This window comes from Alosa sapidissima, chromosome 10 (assembly GCF_018492685.1).
Source record: "Alosa sapidissima isolate fAloSap1 chromosome 10, fAloSap1.pri, whole genome shotgun sequence".
NCBI lineage: Eukaryota > Metazoa > Chordata > Actinopteri > Clupeiformes > Clupeidae > Alosa > Alosa sapidissima.
Window position 1 is genome coordinate 4,154,651 of NC_055966.1, and position 15,586 is coordinate 4,170,236.

The 15,586-nt window shown below is 45.1% G+C and overlaps 1 protein-coding gene across 3 annotated transcripts in view; it reads left to right on the top strand.

The window, feature by feature from the left end:
* LOC121720647 (carboxypeptidase Q-like) overlaps positions 1–9,694 on the top strand; it is a 38,543-nt gene extending 28,849 nt beyond the window's left edge. For all 3 annotated transcript variants that reach the window (XM_042106969.1, XM_042106970.1, XM_042106971.1), the window contains exons 5-8: positions 6,083–6,194; positions 6,651–6,742; positions 7,700–7,901; positions 9,219–9,694. In XM_042106969.1, the coding sequence (XP_041962903.1) occupies positions 6,083–6,194; positions 6,651–6,742; positions 7,700–7,901; positions 9,219–9,379 (567 nt within the window). In that variant the 3' untranslated portion in view covers positions 9,380–9,694. The remainder of the gene's footprint in view (positions 1–6,082; positions 6,195–6,650; positions 6,743–7,699; positions 7,902–9,218) is intronic.
* Positions 9,695–15,586: the final 5,892 nt, after the last annotated feature.

Sequence of the window (15,586 nt, forward strand, 5' to 3'; positions counted from 1 at the left end):
ATGTGCTCACCATTTAGTTTAGAATGCGTACAAGAGTTAGTGTGGGAATGGAAGTCGTCTCATTGCCTTGAGTCATCCAGACCAGTGACTACGTGTTTGATCATCAGTTCAGCTGTAGTCTCTTGCGGAATTAGTAGGCCTATGACATAGAGGGGGACTTAGTCACATTTTTTTTTCCCCCTAGTTGTTATGGTTCTTGTGCAATGGGAAGGCATTTATTTAGTGACTATCCCAAACCTTGAGCTCCTGTGTTTCGTCATCCTGCATCACTGGGTGGTGGCACAACAGTCCCTGAAAGTCCTGGCTCCGTGCGGCGGTGATGAATGCGTGTGGAAAGCCTTAGCACAGCCGTTTCAGGCCCACTCGTCATGTTGGCTGCTGGGTGTTTCTGACATCGCTGTGATTGCCCATGATTCACAGCTCCGTCGCCTGGCTGAAGAGCCCTTGGTTGCTGCAGTGTTGTAGTACAGTGTATCGACTTTACTGTGTCGTTTCACTACAAATGTCTTTTGCTGTGTGCTTCAGGGCAAACCTGTGCTGTGAGTAAGGTGGGGGAGAGGGAGGGGGGGTTGGACCAGTAGAACTCTATTTCCCATGACTTGGCACAGATCCTTACTCAAGCAAAAGAATGTGAAAGCTAATGCTTAGTTTAAAACCAAATCTTTAGTGCATGTTCACAAGGCCATTCTGTTAAAGGTTTGCTTAACACAGAATTGCACCTTGAATGCAGAAAGCACTTACCAACTAGTGTTTTTCTTGTGTGCGTCAGTACTATGGTGTAGCGAGGGGAAGTGGTGAGTCCTCGGTATGTTCGTCTACATGCGGTTCCCCTCATCAGACGTGCGTGGGTACATCCTGAAGGACTGCACATGTATGACCAGTCAACACATTGACCTACTCGGCCTCTTTTAAAGGGAAACCAGGCAACGTTTTCGTGTTTATTAATCATCTTTGTAAGTTGGTATATGGTTAAATGACTCATTACAGGGCAAATGAAGACTCTCTCGCCCGCCCCTACTGCCTGTAAGAAGAATATCCCACTTGCAAGTTCGGTGTATCCTACCTGCCGACCGAAGCAGGATCAGTTTACATCCTGCATACAGCACAGAGGCAGGCTAACGAAACTTTAGCGATTGTTGCAAACGTGTGTATAATGGCAGAGCCAGTGAAGAAGCAGCAAAAACCCTTGACTGAAGATGCAAAGAAAAGGAAAAGAGCTTCAGACCGAGCGAGGGGGAGTTTCGTAGAGAAAAAGCATCAAGCTTGCCTGGTGTCCCTTTAAACCCAGCGCTCCAGAAGTGACATTTGCTTAGCAGCAGTATGGCCACTGACTAATAAGAAAACTGACTGGAGAAATGGCTCTCTTAGTTTAAAACAGAGCGCCTCCACTGTGCTGTCGGCAGATCCTTTACTCGCGGGAGAATACGTTGGAGAATTTGAAGCGCGACCCACCTCAGTGAGCTACCGCCCAGTCTTGTTGAAGTTTCCAAGTGCCTTGGCACTCCTTGGCCTGGATGCACTAATGGTTAGAGGGGACTCAGGTGGCACAGCAGCGCGAGAGGACGCGAGGGTGGGGGGACACAGGTGGTCCTATACAGACTAGGCCAGGAGTGGACAACAGGATCAAGATTGGAGACCGGCTAATGACCAGATGTCACTCATTCAGAACCGCACCAACTGTTATCTTAAAATGTCTACCAGCATACGGTGAGAGCAGAGCAGCACAAGCCCACCCTCCAGCCCCTACACACTGATCAGTACCATCCAAAAACTGTTCACTTCAATAATACAGTACGATGTGCACAGTGCTGAAAAAGAGGAAGTCTATTCATAGATGGACTTTGGTCTGCCGATGTGTCTGTCTGAACCAAGTGCTCAAACCAAAGATGTGTAGAGGTGTGAAGAGATGACTTGTCAAATACATCTGCTTGCTCATGGGAACTTTTTCAGATGGGTGTAAGATCCATTCATTTGAGGGGATTCTGTGGACCAGTGTCTTCATTGTGTGTGTGTGTGTGTGTGTACGTGAGCGCATGCGCACACACACACACACACACACACACACACACACGGCGTGCAAAACATATACCAAAGTCCAAAAAAATATTTGGGTGACCGTGAACAAACACACCATAGACTGGTCATTTCCTAATATACAGCCCCCACATTTTTGAGGGCATAGTAATTATGGAACAAGCAATCATAAATAAGCCTGTAGACAGCATGCCCCCCCTCTCTCAGGGAAAGCCACAGAGGTTCCAGGAACAGCAGCCCCCACTTTCTTTGTGTGTGTGTGTGTGTGCATGCATGTGCTCACGTACACACACAAATATGTTTTTGGACTTTGGTGTATGTTGTGCAGGCCGTGTGTGTGTGTGTGTGTGTGTGTGTGTTTGTGTGTGTCCTCTACAAGGTACATTGTGTACATTCTTTTAACCCCTGGGAAGACTACCTGCCCATAATGTTTTTGTGAAGGAAAACATGTTCAGTACTATGTGTTCCAGCCTATGAGGTGTTCATATCATAACTGTTACCATAAGGGCCATGCGGACCATGTTGTCTTAAGACACCAAAGGCCTTGCCCATGAAGGATCACCTTCAGTTTCAACAAGCCCCAATTTCACACAGTTCTACTGTTAATATTCAACAGACAAAATTGCACTTTCATCTCCAAAAATAGCCAAATTTCCATTCCATTCTAATTGTTTTCTCCAAGATGAGACGCAAAAGGAATTGCAAGAGCATCCTAAATGGCGTGCTGTTTTTACAGTTTCCAAAGTTCTAGTATTTCTCTGCACCTTTTCCTTCCCCGATGCCAGTCGACACCGTATAGTGTGTGACCCACGCAGTTGATCTGAGTTGATGAAGCAAAAATGGAACATTTATCAGCAAGGGTAAACTTCATTTGGAGCAGCATTCTACAGGGTCTCTGGATAGAATCCTGGCACACTGCAAGACATGACTTCTCACTTTGACCGTGAACATGCAATGGTATTTTAATGCAAAGCATACCTTTGAAAACCACTCCTGCTGCTGAAGCCCTTATGTCCCCATTCAGTTATTGTCCTGTTCATTTCAAGTGCCTATTTGAATTCAGGGGGTGATGTGAGATTATGAGCGGCAGAGGATGTACAGTACAAAGCACTGCGCGGGGTGCTTCTGTTCTCCTCTCGAGACCTCTCGCCACATCTCTGCCCTTGGACTCGCTTGGCCACCCAGAACACCACTTTCCCAATTATGTTCTAAAGCCTTTTAATTAACCACCCAATCCGCGCAGACACTTATCTTTGACATTCGGAGGCTTAATAAGGACAAGGAGCTGCTAGAATCAGCTTAAGCTCAACGTCCAGCCTGAACTTTGTGTGTCAGACAGGGTGTCAAGTTTTGATTGTGGGAGAGAAACTCCGATCATTACAAGGTATTACTGTGTTGCCTTTATCCCCAAGTTCAACATCAGCTGCTAAGAGGCTCTTGCTGAAGTTTGGCCATGACCGCAACAGTAATTAAAGTTTGGCTCACGTCAGCTTTTGTACACTAAAGGATGTTTACCTTCAAGGTCTCGTTCCACATGAAAGTGCCTCATCAGGCCTCGCCAAGCCAGTGGACGTTTTGTGGCTCCTGACACATTCTCTTTAGACAAGCGTTCAGTGTGTGTTCCGCCCCAAAGAGAACATCTAAATTTGTGTGTGTGTCTGTGTGTCTGTGTGTCTGTGTGTCTGTGTGTGTGTTCTATTCAATAATTGCAATATACATGTGTTAAAGGCAACAGTCTCTGCTTATAATGGTAATAGAATCACATGTACTGGGAATATGTTAAGAAAAGATTAACTGTTTATTGTCTCGTCATTATTGCAAATTGTGAAGTAATAGTGCAGCAATTCAGAATACAGGTTCCATTAAAACAGGAATGGCTTTATTTTATACATGAGTGCAGTGCAGCACTTTTCCTGAGTCGCAGAGCTCTGCGCATCCTTTTTATTTTCATGAGATTTCTGCTACAGGAGCCCCACACAGACCCCTAATACCCACAGGACTGCTGATCAAGAAGCCTTTGTTCTCGGTTGCCCCAGCAACTACACCTTGGACTTTACGTATGAATAATGCAGTGAGTGGAGGGGCAGAACGCAGGACGTTGTAAGTGAGGGCCGAGGGGCACACTGGACTGATCTTTACAGGAAGATGACCATGTACAAAGAAACTTGGTTGTCATTGCACACTCTGATTCCCCCCTGACTTCTTCATACGACCAAAGTTTGTGTAAGAAAAGCTGTAGTGTGGAGAGCAGAGCCAATGCTAATGGGTTAATGGCCGCTAGTGCAGGCTGACCTGACAGAAGTTTATCTGTAACTGCCTCAGATTCTGTCACTGAGGAAGAATTTGAAAGATAAGCTGTGGAGAATGAAGCCAGGCCTTGTTTAAATGCCATATCTGGGCTGGACACGGCCGAGGCTCCGCCGGTACTCAAACTCTTCAAGTCTTTGTCATTTTAGGAGGCCTATTTGCAATTCTCTTTGAACAGTCAAGCGGCACACAGGGATTTTCCTTCACTCTCAACTTCTAACCACTAAAGTTTTCCTCAGGGAAGAAAGCCCTGAGGCTCGATTGGCAGTTCTGTCAACATTTGTTTTTGTGTGTCTTTTCAAAAGATTATATTTTGTTTTGAATAATGACTAAAAAAAGTATTGTCCATGGGGGTGGGAGTGGTGGGCAGTTCTGCTGTTTGTCCTGTGCTGGCTGGCTGGCTCTGCCCTCCATCATGCTGGTAGCTCCCTCGTGATGAATGAGTCTTGCAGGATGTTTGATTTGGAGCTCCAAGAATCACGTTGTGGAGACGGCCAAGTCTATCCTCTGTGCGTATGCATGACGAAATATCTGGCAGCCCCCAAAGTATCTGGCAACCCCCGCAGAACCCAAGAGACCAAAAAAGATGTACCCTGGCACTCTGTCTCTGTGTCTGTAGCAGCAGTAGGCAATGCAGGGACACTTCCACTCTATTCCTATTGCTCACTACTCCTACTGTACTCTAGTTCCTCCATCTCTTGTCTGTGTATTGATGTTACTGATGGCGATTTAGTTGTCAATGATTAATGAATGGTAGTTCATAAAACTTTACACTTAATATTTATGAGCTGATTAATGTTGACTTGACCATCTCTGCCTCTACCATCTCTACATCTTAATCAACACTTGCTGAATTGGAAGCTTGCAGTCTCTTGGGGCCCTGAGTGCTGCACCTGTGCACTGGAACATGTTCTTTGTTCATGGTGCTGAGGGAGTCATTGTATGCTCATTATCTGTGTGGCCTTTTAGATCCATTGACTTTTTTTAATTTAATCTTTTATTTTATTATTTTTTTACTTCATAGCCAGTTACTCCAAGGAGGCACTGTAACATATCAAATTTAGTTTTTGACCTCTTTACCTACATGTTTGTCTGTTGATGTTGTCCCATATATTCATTGTCAACATCCTCATCCCTGTGTGTCCAGAATGTGCCAACATCTGGAACATTCTTTTGTGTTGAGTGCAGTCGATCCTTTTTTGCCTTCTATGTTCTGTTTTAGTCGTGTGCGTGCGTGGCTGCGTGCGGGTTGGTAGGAGTGTAGCTAACTGGGCCCCTCTCTGAAGGCCATGCTCGAGTGGCTCCTGCAGGTGCTGCTGGTGACCCCTGTCAGGAGACGCGGCGCTGTGCTGCCCGCTCGGCGGAGCCCTCCCGCTGACCCACGCACTCCACATGCTCCACACACTCCGCTTCTGATCTCCTCACTGACACCAGGCAGCCAGCATCATTAGAGATTTAGAAACGTGCTCTTTCTGACTCTAGGCAGGCTGGTACCTACTGAATTTCTTTTCATCACATTTCTAAGCCGGAGAGTGCAGTAGGCCACAGTCTAATCTGATTTGCCTCGTCGTCGTTGCTGTTCCAGTCATTTATTTAGTTCAGGAGGTGTGTATGTGTGTGCCAAGTGTATAGGTTCTTGCACTGCACACAATTCCATTAAAGTATGTTATGATGGCAAAAGCCTTGATCTTTGAATGTTGCACACGGAGATGGAACAGGTGCTATTTTCTCTCCCGCTCAGGTGGTGCTGCTGAGTGGACACCTGGACAGCTGGGACGTGGGACAGGGAGCCATGGACGATGGCGGTGGTGTTGCCATTTCCTGGGAGGCCCTGAGTCTGCTCCGGGACCTCGGTGAGCTTGTTTACTTTTAAGCTGGTTACAATTGCTTAGCCTTTGCAAGATTACTAGTTAGGCCTTGCAAGTAGCCATTTTGCCACCATGTGGTCTGATTATTAAATGAAAGTTTGAAAGCCTGTTTGGTGAAGTCTTGCCTGAAAACTGTGAAAAATGTGTTCCAGTGGAAAAACTGGCCTAAACTCCTTTTGACGAGTGGGTGAATGTGGAACCTCGTTAGTCTTTCTCTTTCTCTTTCTCTGCACAGTGAAGGGAATGAAATTAAAGTAAAAGTGGTGTTTCAGCAGACTGGCCTCACCTCTGTCCAAACCCTAATCGCCTCATTTGGAATCTCCCTTAGAGGACCACTGGAGCCGACACTTTATACAGTGTAAAGCTGTGTGCTCCTGTGTTGTGGCCATGGTTATGGAAGACTCTGTCATTACTGTGCTGAACTATCTGATTTGTCTGTAGGCTTGCGTCCAAAGAGAACAATCCGAATGGTGCTCTGGACCGCTGAAGAACCAGGTGGTGTTGGGGCCAGCCAGTACTTTGAGAGACATAAGGTAAATCAATAATTGACCTCTTTCGAATAATTGACATTTTTCATTGTTTCCTGATCCTTACAGGTTGTTGACACGGTGGCGTAGCCCTATGGTTGGAAAAGTCACTGTATTCAGATGCCTCATCATTCTGTAGCACCATGGGAATGCTCCTCTCGCCACTAAAGAGCTTCTAAATGGCCTTTGCCTGGGCTTGCCTCAACTATAGCATCCTCCATTTCTAAACGCCATTATGGACCAGTAGCTCCTTTAATGGCAATTTCAACAGTTAAGTGTGTTTGTCAGGCTTGAGGACCATACTGAAATGCGCTGTGGCATGAAATGATTTACAAAGCCATTGCATAGCCAGCCACACTGCAACTCTATACTCTCCTGAAGCTCTGTGGCTTTGGTGCGCTTTATCCTGATCCTGGGGGCTAATCAGCCAGGCCAGTGGTGTTGGGGCCAGAGAGGGCTTGGGTTCTGGATTTGGCGGCTGACCCACATGCTCTGCTGCTCTCTCCCATGAGGGGGTGGATTACAGTTCCTCCGATCCCTCCTTCCTCGCCGAGGAGCCTGGAGTCTGAAGCAAGCAGACTTTACATAGGCTCTCTGGAATGAGGTGACCGATACAGGATTTGCCCGAGTCCTCATTTCAGCCACATAATTCAGATCATACTTAGCCTATTGTATTCACCCAATTTTGCATGGATGCTCAGTCTACCTTTGCCATATTTATTTTTATTGAAATTTTTTTTAAATGGAGAAGCCATACAGCAAGTCAACAATGATGCATCACACCATGTTGGTATAACAGATTGGAATTGGTAGGAACTAAAATATTAATGGATACACTGCGTAAATGTCTGCCTTCAATCCCTCAGCCAAGGTTGTTTTCAGGAACAGGCAACAAATTTGAGCATTGAAGCTTTGCTATAATGATTACTTTATAGCAGTGTCTCTTGCTTTTCCTTTTTCAAGGGAAACATCTCAAACTTTGACCTAGTAATGGAGTCCGATTTGGGCACCTTCGCCCCTCTGGGCCTTCAGTTCACCGGCAACAAGCAGGCCAAGGCCATCATGCAGGAAGTGGTGGGGCTGCTGGCGGCCATTAACACTACGGCCCTGGAGGAGCACGGCGAGGGCACGGATATAGACATGTGGATGCAGGCCGGCGTGCCAGGTGAGTCTGAACGCTGAGGTGTGTGTGTTTGAACTCTCGAGGCGAGATCATAAAAGGGAAAAGCCGCTTGGGCTAATGGAACATTTTTGGTGAGTATTTGCCCTCTGCCTGTGGCTGCCTCGCGGCTGTTTCAATAAGCTCTTTTTTTAGGGACGGGCAAGGACAACCTGCAGTGTCTCAGCGGTAAAGTTATTAGCAGAGGTAGCTGTTATGGGGATGCTGAGAGGCAAAACCCAACTGTGCTCTGAATTCGGTGCTGTCTCTAATTTTACATTATAGGCTGATCCTATCGTAAATGGTCTGTCTGTAAGACTTTTACGATGCTAACCTGGCTGTAGGCGCCTCGCAGAAACCCTGTTAATTAAACCGTTGGAGTGTTCCGTCGGCTATCTGCACATCCATATCAGCCTCCCCTAGTTATGCACGTAATGGCACTTTGTACCTCACATTTGGAGAGTGGCCTTTGTTGGGAGGTGGTAAGAAATGTAGGCATTGTGCTCCGAGACTATTCAAAGCTGACATGTTAAACAAACGAATCACAGGACCAGCTGAATAAACATCTCCCAGTGCAGAAATGCCTGACTTTAAATACCTGTCAATTAGAGCGCAGTTCAGTCAGAGGGCCTGGAGCGTACTGGTCCACAGCACTCAGGCTCCATGTGAATACCTCAGCCCTGTGGCACTCCACTCCACTCCACTCCCATCCCATCCCATCCCATCCCATCTCGGGCTTGGTGCTGATCAGCTTGGAAAAAGCCACAACAAGCTGTCTCTTATTATGGCGGGGCGGGTGGGGGGGGGGGGGGGGGTGTCGTCACACAAGCATTTCTTTCTGTTTTTGAAATGGGAAGAAACATGAAGGGGTGGGTTATTGATGCTTCTGGATTAAGCGCTTTCCATATGGAAACAGTAGAGATCTCAGCAAATGAGAGTTTTTAAGTGCAACCACATGTGCCAGCTCTTGTTTGAATACATCCTTTCCTGTACACTTTCACTGGCCCCTAAAAAGAGCACTTAAGACTGTAAACCAACTTTGTTGTGTAGACAACTTGTCTGCCCCTGAAAAGACCAAATGGAAAACCAGTGTTGTAAAGATGGTACAGCATCTCTGATGGCATTCTCTGCAAGGATGCTGGGACCTACAAGTAACTGCTGAGCAGTGTTGAGCACTTCAAAAAGCTGTTTTATTCTAATCAGTGGCAGGATACAGTGCTGAAATTCAATTGACCTCCTCCATGGTTTCAATGCCCATCCTATGATTCGGTTATCCCTGTTTTTTTGTCACTGACTGCATCTTTGTGTGCATGTGTTCCCCAGGGGCAAGCCTTCACACCGCCGACTCCAAGTATTTCTGGTTCCACCACACTGAAGCAGACACCATGACCGTGCAGAGCCCAGTGGCGATGAACCTTTGTTCAGCCCTGTGGGCTGCAGTGGCCTACGTGGTGGCTGACCTGGATGAAATGCTTCCAAGGTAGCGCTGGACAACAGGAGGACTCGCACTACTGGATCTTCTCAGCCCTTCACCTTTTATCACTACTCCATGTTTAATTATGCCTTCAACTGGGTCCATTTGTATCATGGGACCAGAGGTCACTTGACTGGACACAAATGCCATGCTTTTCCTCTTGTAATCTATCGGAGTATAGGACTGTAGCTGCAGGAACACTGTGGAGCTCTGGACTAGAGCACCATAAAGATGTTTAGACACTTTAAAAGCAGTGTATGTGAACAGGTGTTCTGTGGGTATATATTTTTTTTGGGGGGGAATAAAATAAATGCTGTTGTCAAAGGCAGATTGTAAGTTGTCCATCTCTGTGGAAGTAAGGATGTGAAGTCTGTACAACACCAGTGCCTTCCCAGTGGTGTATGGGCATGGCCAGATTTGGTGAAAATCGTGTGTGTGTGTGTGTGTGTGTGTGTGGGGCAGTAATGCAGCGAAGAACACCCCGTCCCCATCCAAAACAGTTGGGCTGGCACATGCTAGCTTGAGAACAGATGGACATGCCGCCACTGGTCACAAGTCTCACATGCCTGGTCTGTTCTGTTGTGCGTCCTACTGTCGGTCTTCTATCTGTTCATCTCCTCAGAGTTTGTTCATGCTGTAGAAATGGATTTGCTATATTAAATCAGATGATAAGACTACAGTAGGAGTACGTCAAGACGTAAAGACCTCAGACAGTCACAGGTTGGTGGCTGCGATGACTGACTAGATCTTGCCAGTTATATTGAAGGGGAAAAAAACATGACTGTCTTTAGTCATGGGAGAACTGGACATCAGTTTTCGTAATGGGAATCAGGAATGCTAGTGGATTTCCTGAAGATGCTGTCTTGTGCACTATCAAAAAGGGGAACCGGACCGAACACTCATTGCCACGTCAAACCATCCTGCTTTTTGCCGCACTGCGTTATCAAAGGACAAACTTGGCATTCGCATCTCTGAGCCAGGGGAAGAAACCAATTTCCTGGTATTTGTGCATTGGTGCCGCTGCATGCGTGTTTCCTTTTACCGGATATTTTTTGAGGGCAAGAGGGTGCCATTCAAATAAGTTCCCTGGATTCAAAATAACTTTACCAGAAGCTAAATTAAGAGTGGATCGCATTAATACCTGCAAGGGCACTCAGAGAGCACAGTGCTCCACCCAGGTCAAATGCCTCATCATGCGATGTTAACAAAATTAAAAAATAATTTGTGGATTCAAATCTACTCCGAAATATAATGGCTTTTTCCATGGCCTATGAGTCACCCTTCCTCCATGATTCATAAAAAACAAACTGGGCTGGTAGTATGTACCCCCTCTCTCCCCTTAAGCCTGCTGACAAATCTGCTGAGGTAAAAATGGAAGACGATTATGGACCTCTGTCTATGTTTTCAGTTTCTGCATGTTTCCATGTTTGAACCACAGGCACTTAGCATTTAATCACTAGCAGTCACTTAGGTATTGTAAAGCTAGCTTCTTAAAACTGAGGCCAATTGTGTTCAAATCCTCTTGTATTCAAGTATTTGCATAGAGTTCATCAATCCCGTGTTTTCCCCTACGTCTCACACAAGATCCCCTCCCTACAGACAAGATGTATTTGGTCAAATGATGGAGTGACCCTGGTCACTTGAGAGTACTGTAGATTGCATCACTTGCCTCTTTTGCTTTATTAATGCACCACTCACTCAAATGGGCCAGAGGCCTCAGTCTTTCACTCCATCTTATCCCTTTTTAGATGCACATTTGGCTCAAGCATTTAGATAGATAGATAGATAGATACTTTATTGATCCCCAAGGGGAAATTCAGGGGGTCTCCGTAGCATACAGACATCACACACAACATGCACTTACAGCAGAAATGGTAAATATAAGTATAAGCATATAACCAAACTCCACTGTACAATAGAGACAGTAGGAGATAAGAAAAACTAACAAAAGTAAATACTAAATATACTATATAAGTTAAATGTAAAAAATCCAGTGTGCTTGAGGGTGATCAAGCATGAGACGCGAGCATTTGTGTTTCCAGGGTTTTTTGGCTTTGAGAGACAAAGCAATTTGAGTCAGGTAAGAGGGCTCACTCCTCCCTCCAGCTGGAGCCTCTCCTCTCATCTGTCTCCAGGCAGAGCAGAGCAGGGCAGAGCAGGGAAGAGTGCTGGGGGCTGATGGGCTGCTGAGATGGGTGAGATGAGTGGTACACTGCAGCCCTGGCACCAGAGCTGAACTGCTGCAGCTGGAAGCTTTTACCCTTGTTTGCGTATGCGATGTCAAACCCTCTGAACGCACCAAATAATAATTGGGAGGTTGGGGGGGGGGGGCTCAAAAATCCATCAGTTTTCTTGAATGGTCTGACTCATCCATGCTTGGGGTGAGATCCGGTTGACATCTCTGAAGCGTGGGGTTTCGTGGAAGTTTCCTGTGGGCTAGAGGAGAAAATATTTGGTGGTAAATGCGCACTCATGATGATTAATTATTTTCATAAACATTGGAGATACAGCATCTGAGGTTCACAGCAAATGGATTGTGGTCGCCATGAGAGATCCTAATGGGGTGTAATCACACGAGCGTAGCAACGGAAGCACACTTCTGATTTCCTCCAGATGGAGGTGCTCGTAGAAGGAGGCCGAATTTTCCATTTTCCCTTTGTCCATGACCAGCTCATTAGTGTTGTCTGTCAGGACTACGCTGCACTTCTGCAAAGCACACTTCACTCCGGTTTTATTAGCTGGAGTAATGTTTAAATCTTTCCTATTCTGAACACATTAATGATTGCCTTCCAACATAATATGCAGTGGATTGCATTGCTGCAGAGTAAACTGTCACGGTGATGTGCTTGTGCTGTACATCTGTAATTTAGTCATTTGCATGTTAGGTAAATTTGACAGCTCTTTGAATAGCAGATATTACTGACTGGAAATGGATACAGAATGGCAATATCATTAGTAACAGTCACTACTACATCCTTATTGCTTTTGTGCAGTCAAACTGATCAGGACGGACTTACTCAGACAAAATGCTTGAACAGCACTCTCTTACTTTCTTACTTTCCAAATATATCCTGTCATCTGCAGAAATGTCTGCATAAAGCCATTATTTACCTCTCTAAAGGAAAAGCTTTGGAATGTTTTGGCAGAAAATCCTTCCTTTAGGATCCACTTAGCGCTGTAATTTCACTGAAAGTCGAGATGACTGAGGAAATGTCAGTCATGTCTGATAACCATGTATGTTGCTTTTCACTGATGCTGGTCAACTGGGGTGAAAGAACAGTGTCTCCAGGTAAGGTCATACAAAATGGGAATCATTTGAAAGAATAAACAATGAATGATCTACCCCTCCCTGTGTTATTAAACAATGAATGATCTACCCCTCCCTGTGTTTTTGCATGAATGTTGGCAAACACTTGGCATGGCCAAGTAAAAATAGTATGCACTGGGTTGAAGTAAGAGGTTTTCTATAGGATTACGTTACCTTAGGCCTATTGTTATGTCCATGTTCTTATCATCATATATCCAGTGCAGGAATGCCTGACCTGTACGAGGTAATCTGGAGCTTTAAAGTTTGGACATGGAAGAGTGGCCGTGCAAGAGGAAACAAAGGAGGCCGTGGTCAGGCAGACCAGGATGAAGTGTGTCAGCAGCCAAGATCAAAAGGCACATATAATTCTCTCATGCACCGCCAGAGATTGCAGGAGTCTGGTTCATTCAGAACAAAAATGACCAACATGAAAGGACCCCTCCAAATGATGTGAGTGTGCTGAGAGGCTGAATAAAGAGCTCTGCAGTCTGGCTTATGGCAAGGGAACATGGGTCCTCAATGGCTCAGACTTGATTATGACCTTCATAGCATTTTTTTTCTGTCTGAAAGGTTTTACAGGATCAGCAGCTGTAAAAGTCATACTGTGAGCCGTAGCAATTATTAGGGCACCTGCCTGTGTGAGCCGCTCTGCAACATGCCTGATTTGTTTATTTCAAAGCAGAACATCTTTGAATTTATGGACAATTGGTTTAATATGCTAACTGATGTAACACAGCAGGTCAAGATATCAGAATTTTTGGCTATTGTCTACAAGCAGCATGTATCTGAAAGCCTTTCAGCATTATTGTGTTGCTCTCATGCTGAGTATTGAGTCATATTTCAGAGTTGTTTTACTTTGAATAGGCTGTATATTAATGCAAGATGTGATCTTTGTTCTACTTTTTGAGACCTTCCATTTTCTGAGGGAGCTGGTAAGCTGAAGACTTGTTTTTGTATTGGGGCGGCTCATAGCAGTTCATATGAAGTCAGGTCAAACATTCTTCATTTGCTTTCAAATGGGAGTGAAATTGTGAACTGCTAATGAACAGTGAATATGTACAGTGGTGATTCTCCTTGGCCCGCTAACTATAACAAGGAATAAAAAGGAGCGAAATACGCGACAGACAGCCAAACTGCAGCTTTATTCAGCCAAACTGCAGCTTTATTCAGCCAAACTGCAGCTTTATTCAGCCAAACTGCAGCTTTATTCAGCCAAACTGCATGCTCATTATAGCTGATATAGGAGTACACATTTCAGCTTTATTCAGCCAAACTGCATGCTCATTATAGCTGATATAGGAGTACACATTTCAGCTTTATTCAGCCAAACTGCATGCTCATTATAGCTGATATAGGAGTACACATTTCAGCTTTATTCAGCCAAACTGCATGCTCATTATAGCTGATATAGGCGTACACATTTCAGCTTTATTCAGCCAAACTGCATGCTCATTATAGCTGATATAGGAGTACACATTTCAGCTTTATTCAGCCAAACTGCATGCTCATTATAGCTGATATAGGAGTACACATTTCAGCTTTATTCAGCCAAACTGCATGCTCATTATAGCTGATATAGGCGTACACATTTCAGCTTTATTCAGCCAAACTGCAGCTTTATTCAGCCAAACTGCAGCTTTATTCAGCCAAACTGCAGCTTTATTCAGCCAAACTGCATGCTCATTATAGCTGACATAGGAGTACACATTTCAGCTTTATTCAGCCTTTTATAGCAAGCCCTTACTAAGATGGATTTCCAGTTTTTTGCCATTTTCTTCATTTTTTTCTTGTCCCACAGTGAGTTTTTTCCCCCTTGTGTGGGTTAGTGGTGTGTGACATTTCCACTAGTTGGCATTTCCCACTTTCTCAGTAATACTGCTGAGAGGCTGTTCTACAGTCTTTGGTAACATGGCAGAGGTGGAGGAGGTGCTTTCGCTGGTGAGCCATGCATTTTTTTTACCTCATTAGGTTTTTCAATCTGACTGCTTCTCTTTCCACTAACAGTAATAGGCTGCTCTGTGTTGAGGCAGGTGCCTCTCGTCCCGACTAGCTTTTGTCACGCACTAGGATAATGTCAAGGATGGCCTTCTCTCGGCCAAGGGAGCGGTGGTTTCTCTGAAATGTTGTTTTCTCAAGACACGTCTCCAGTCAGCAGCCTGCAAGTGCCCACACAACCCACAAGGACCTGGAGGCCCCTCACACAATAACTTACAGCAGCTAACTGCACTCTTTGGCTATAGCTTTAAGCCCAACTCACTCCAAAGATTTGCCATGAGATGAGCTGCAACATTCTATGAACCAGCAACTTGCTGCAATGTTCTAAAACCTTGCAACTGTGACTAGACATGGTGAATGCTTTGTGACGGCTTGCAAACAGCCGGCAACGACGTGCAACATTTAATTCACACCGCTGCAACTCCTTTCTGCAACAGTTTCGTCTCGTCGCGAATCTTTGGTGTGAATTGGGCTTTATACAAAGACAGTGCAACTAACACTACCATATCTGAGTTCACAACACAACATCTAGAGCCTGGATATACCATACTTTACTCTTGTTACTGTTGTTGATGTTACAGAAGGAATACAACTTTCTATTTCTCAGATAATATCTCACACCCCTAAATACAATAGTTCCTTGAAAAGGGAACAGTTCTTTTTTGACATTAAACATGAGAAAAAGTGCTGAGACTTATGGAATATAGTATATGTAATGGTTCCGAAGAGACAACAACTTTGATTGAAGGTGGGCAGTGAACAGGAATTTGCACTTCTAAGTGCTGATGGCAAGCTGGTGTCATGGGCAAGCATTCGGCTCATGCTTTTGGGCCCAGAGAATGAAGACATCATTTGTCTCACTGGGTTCCTGTGGTTTGGCTTTAAAGGAGTACTGGGCCAAAGGTGAGGGGGGGC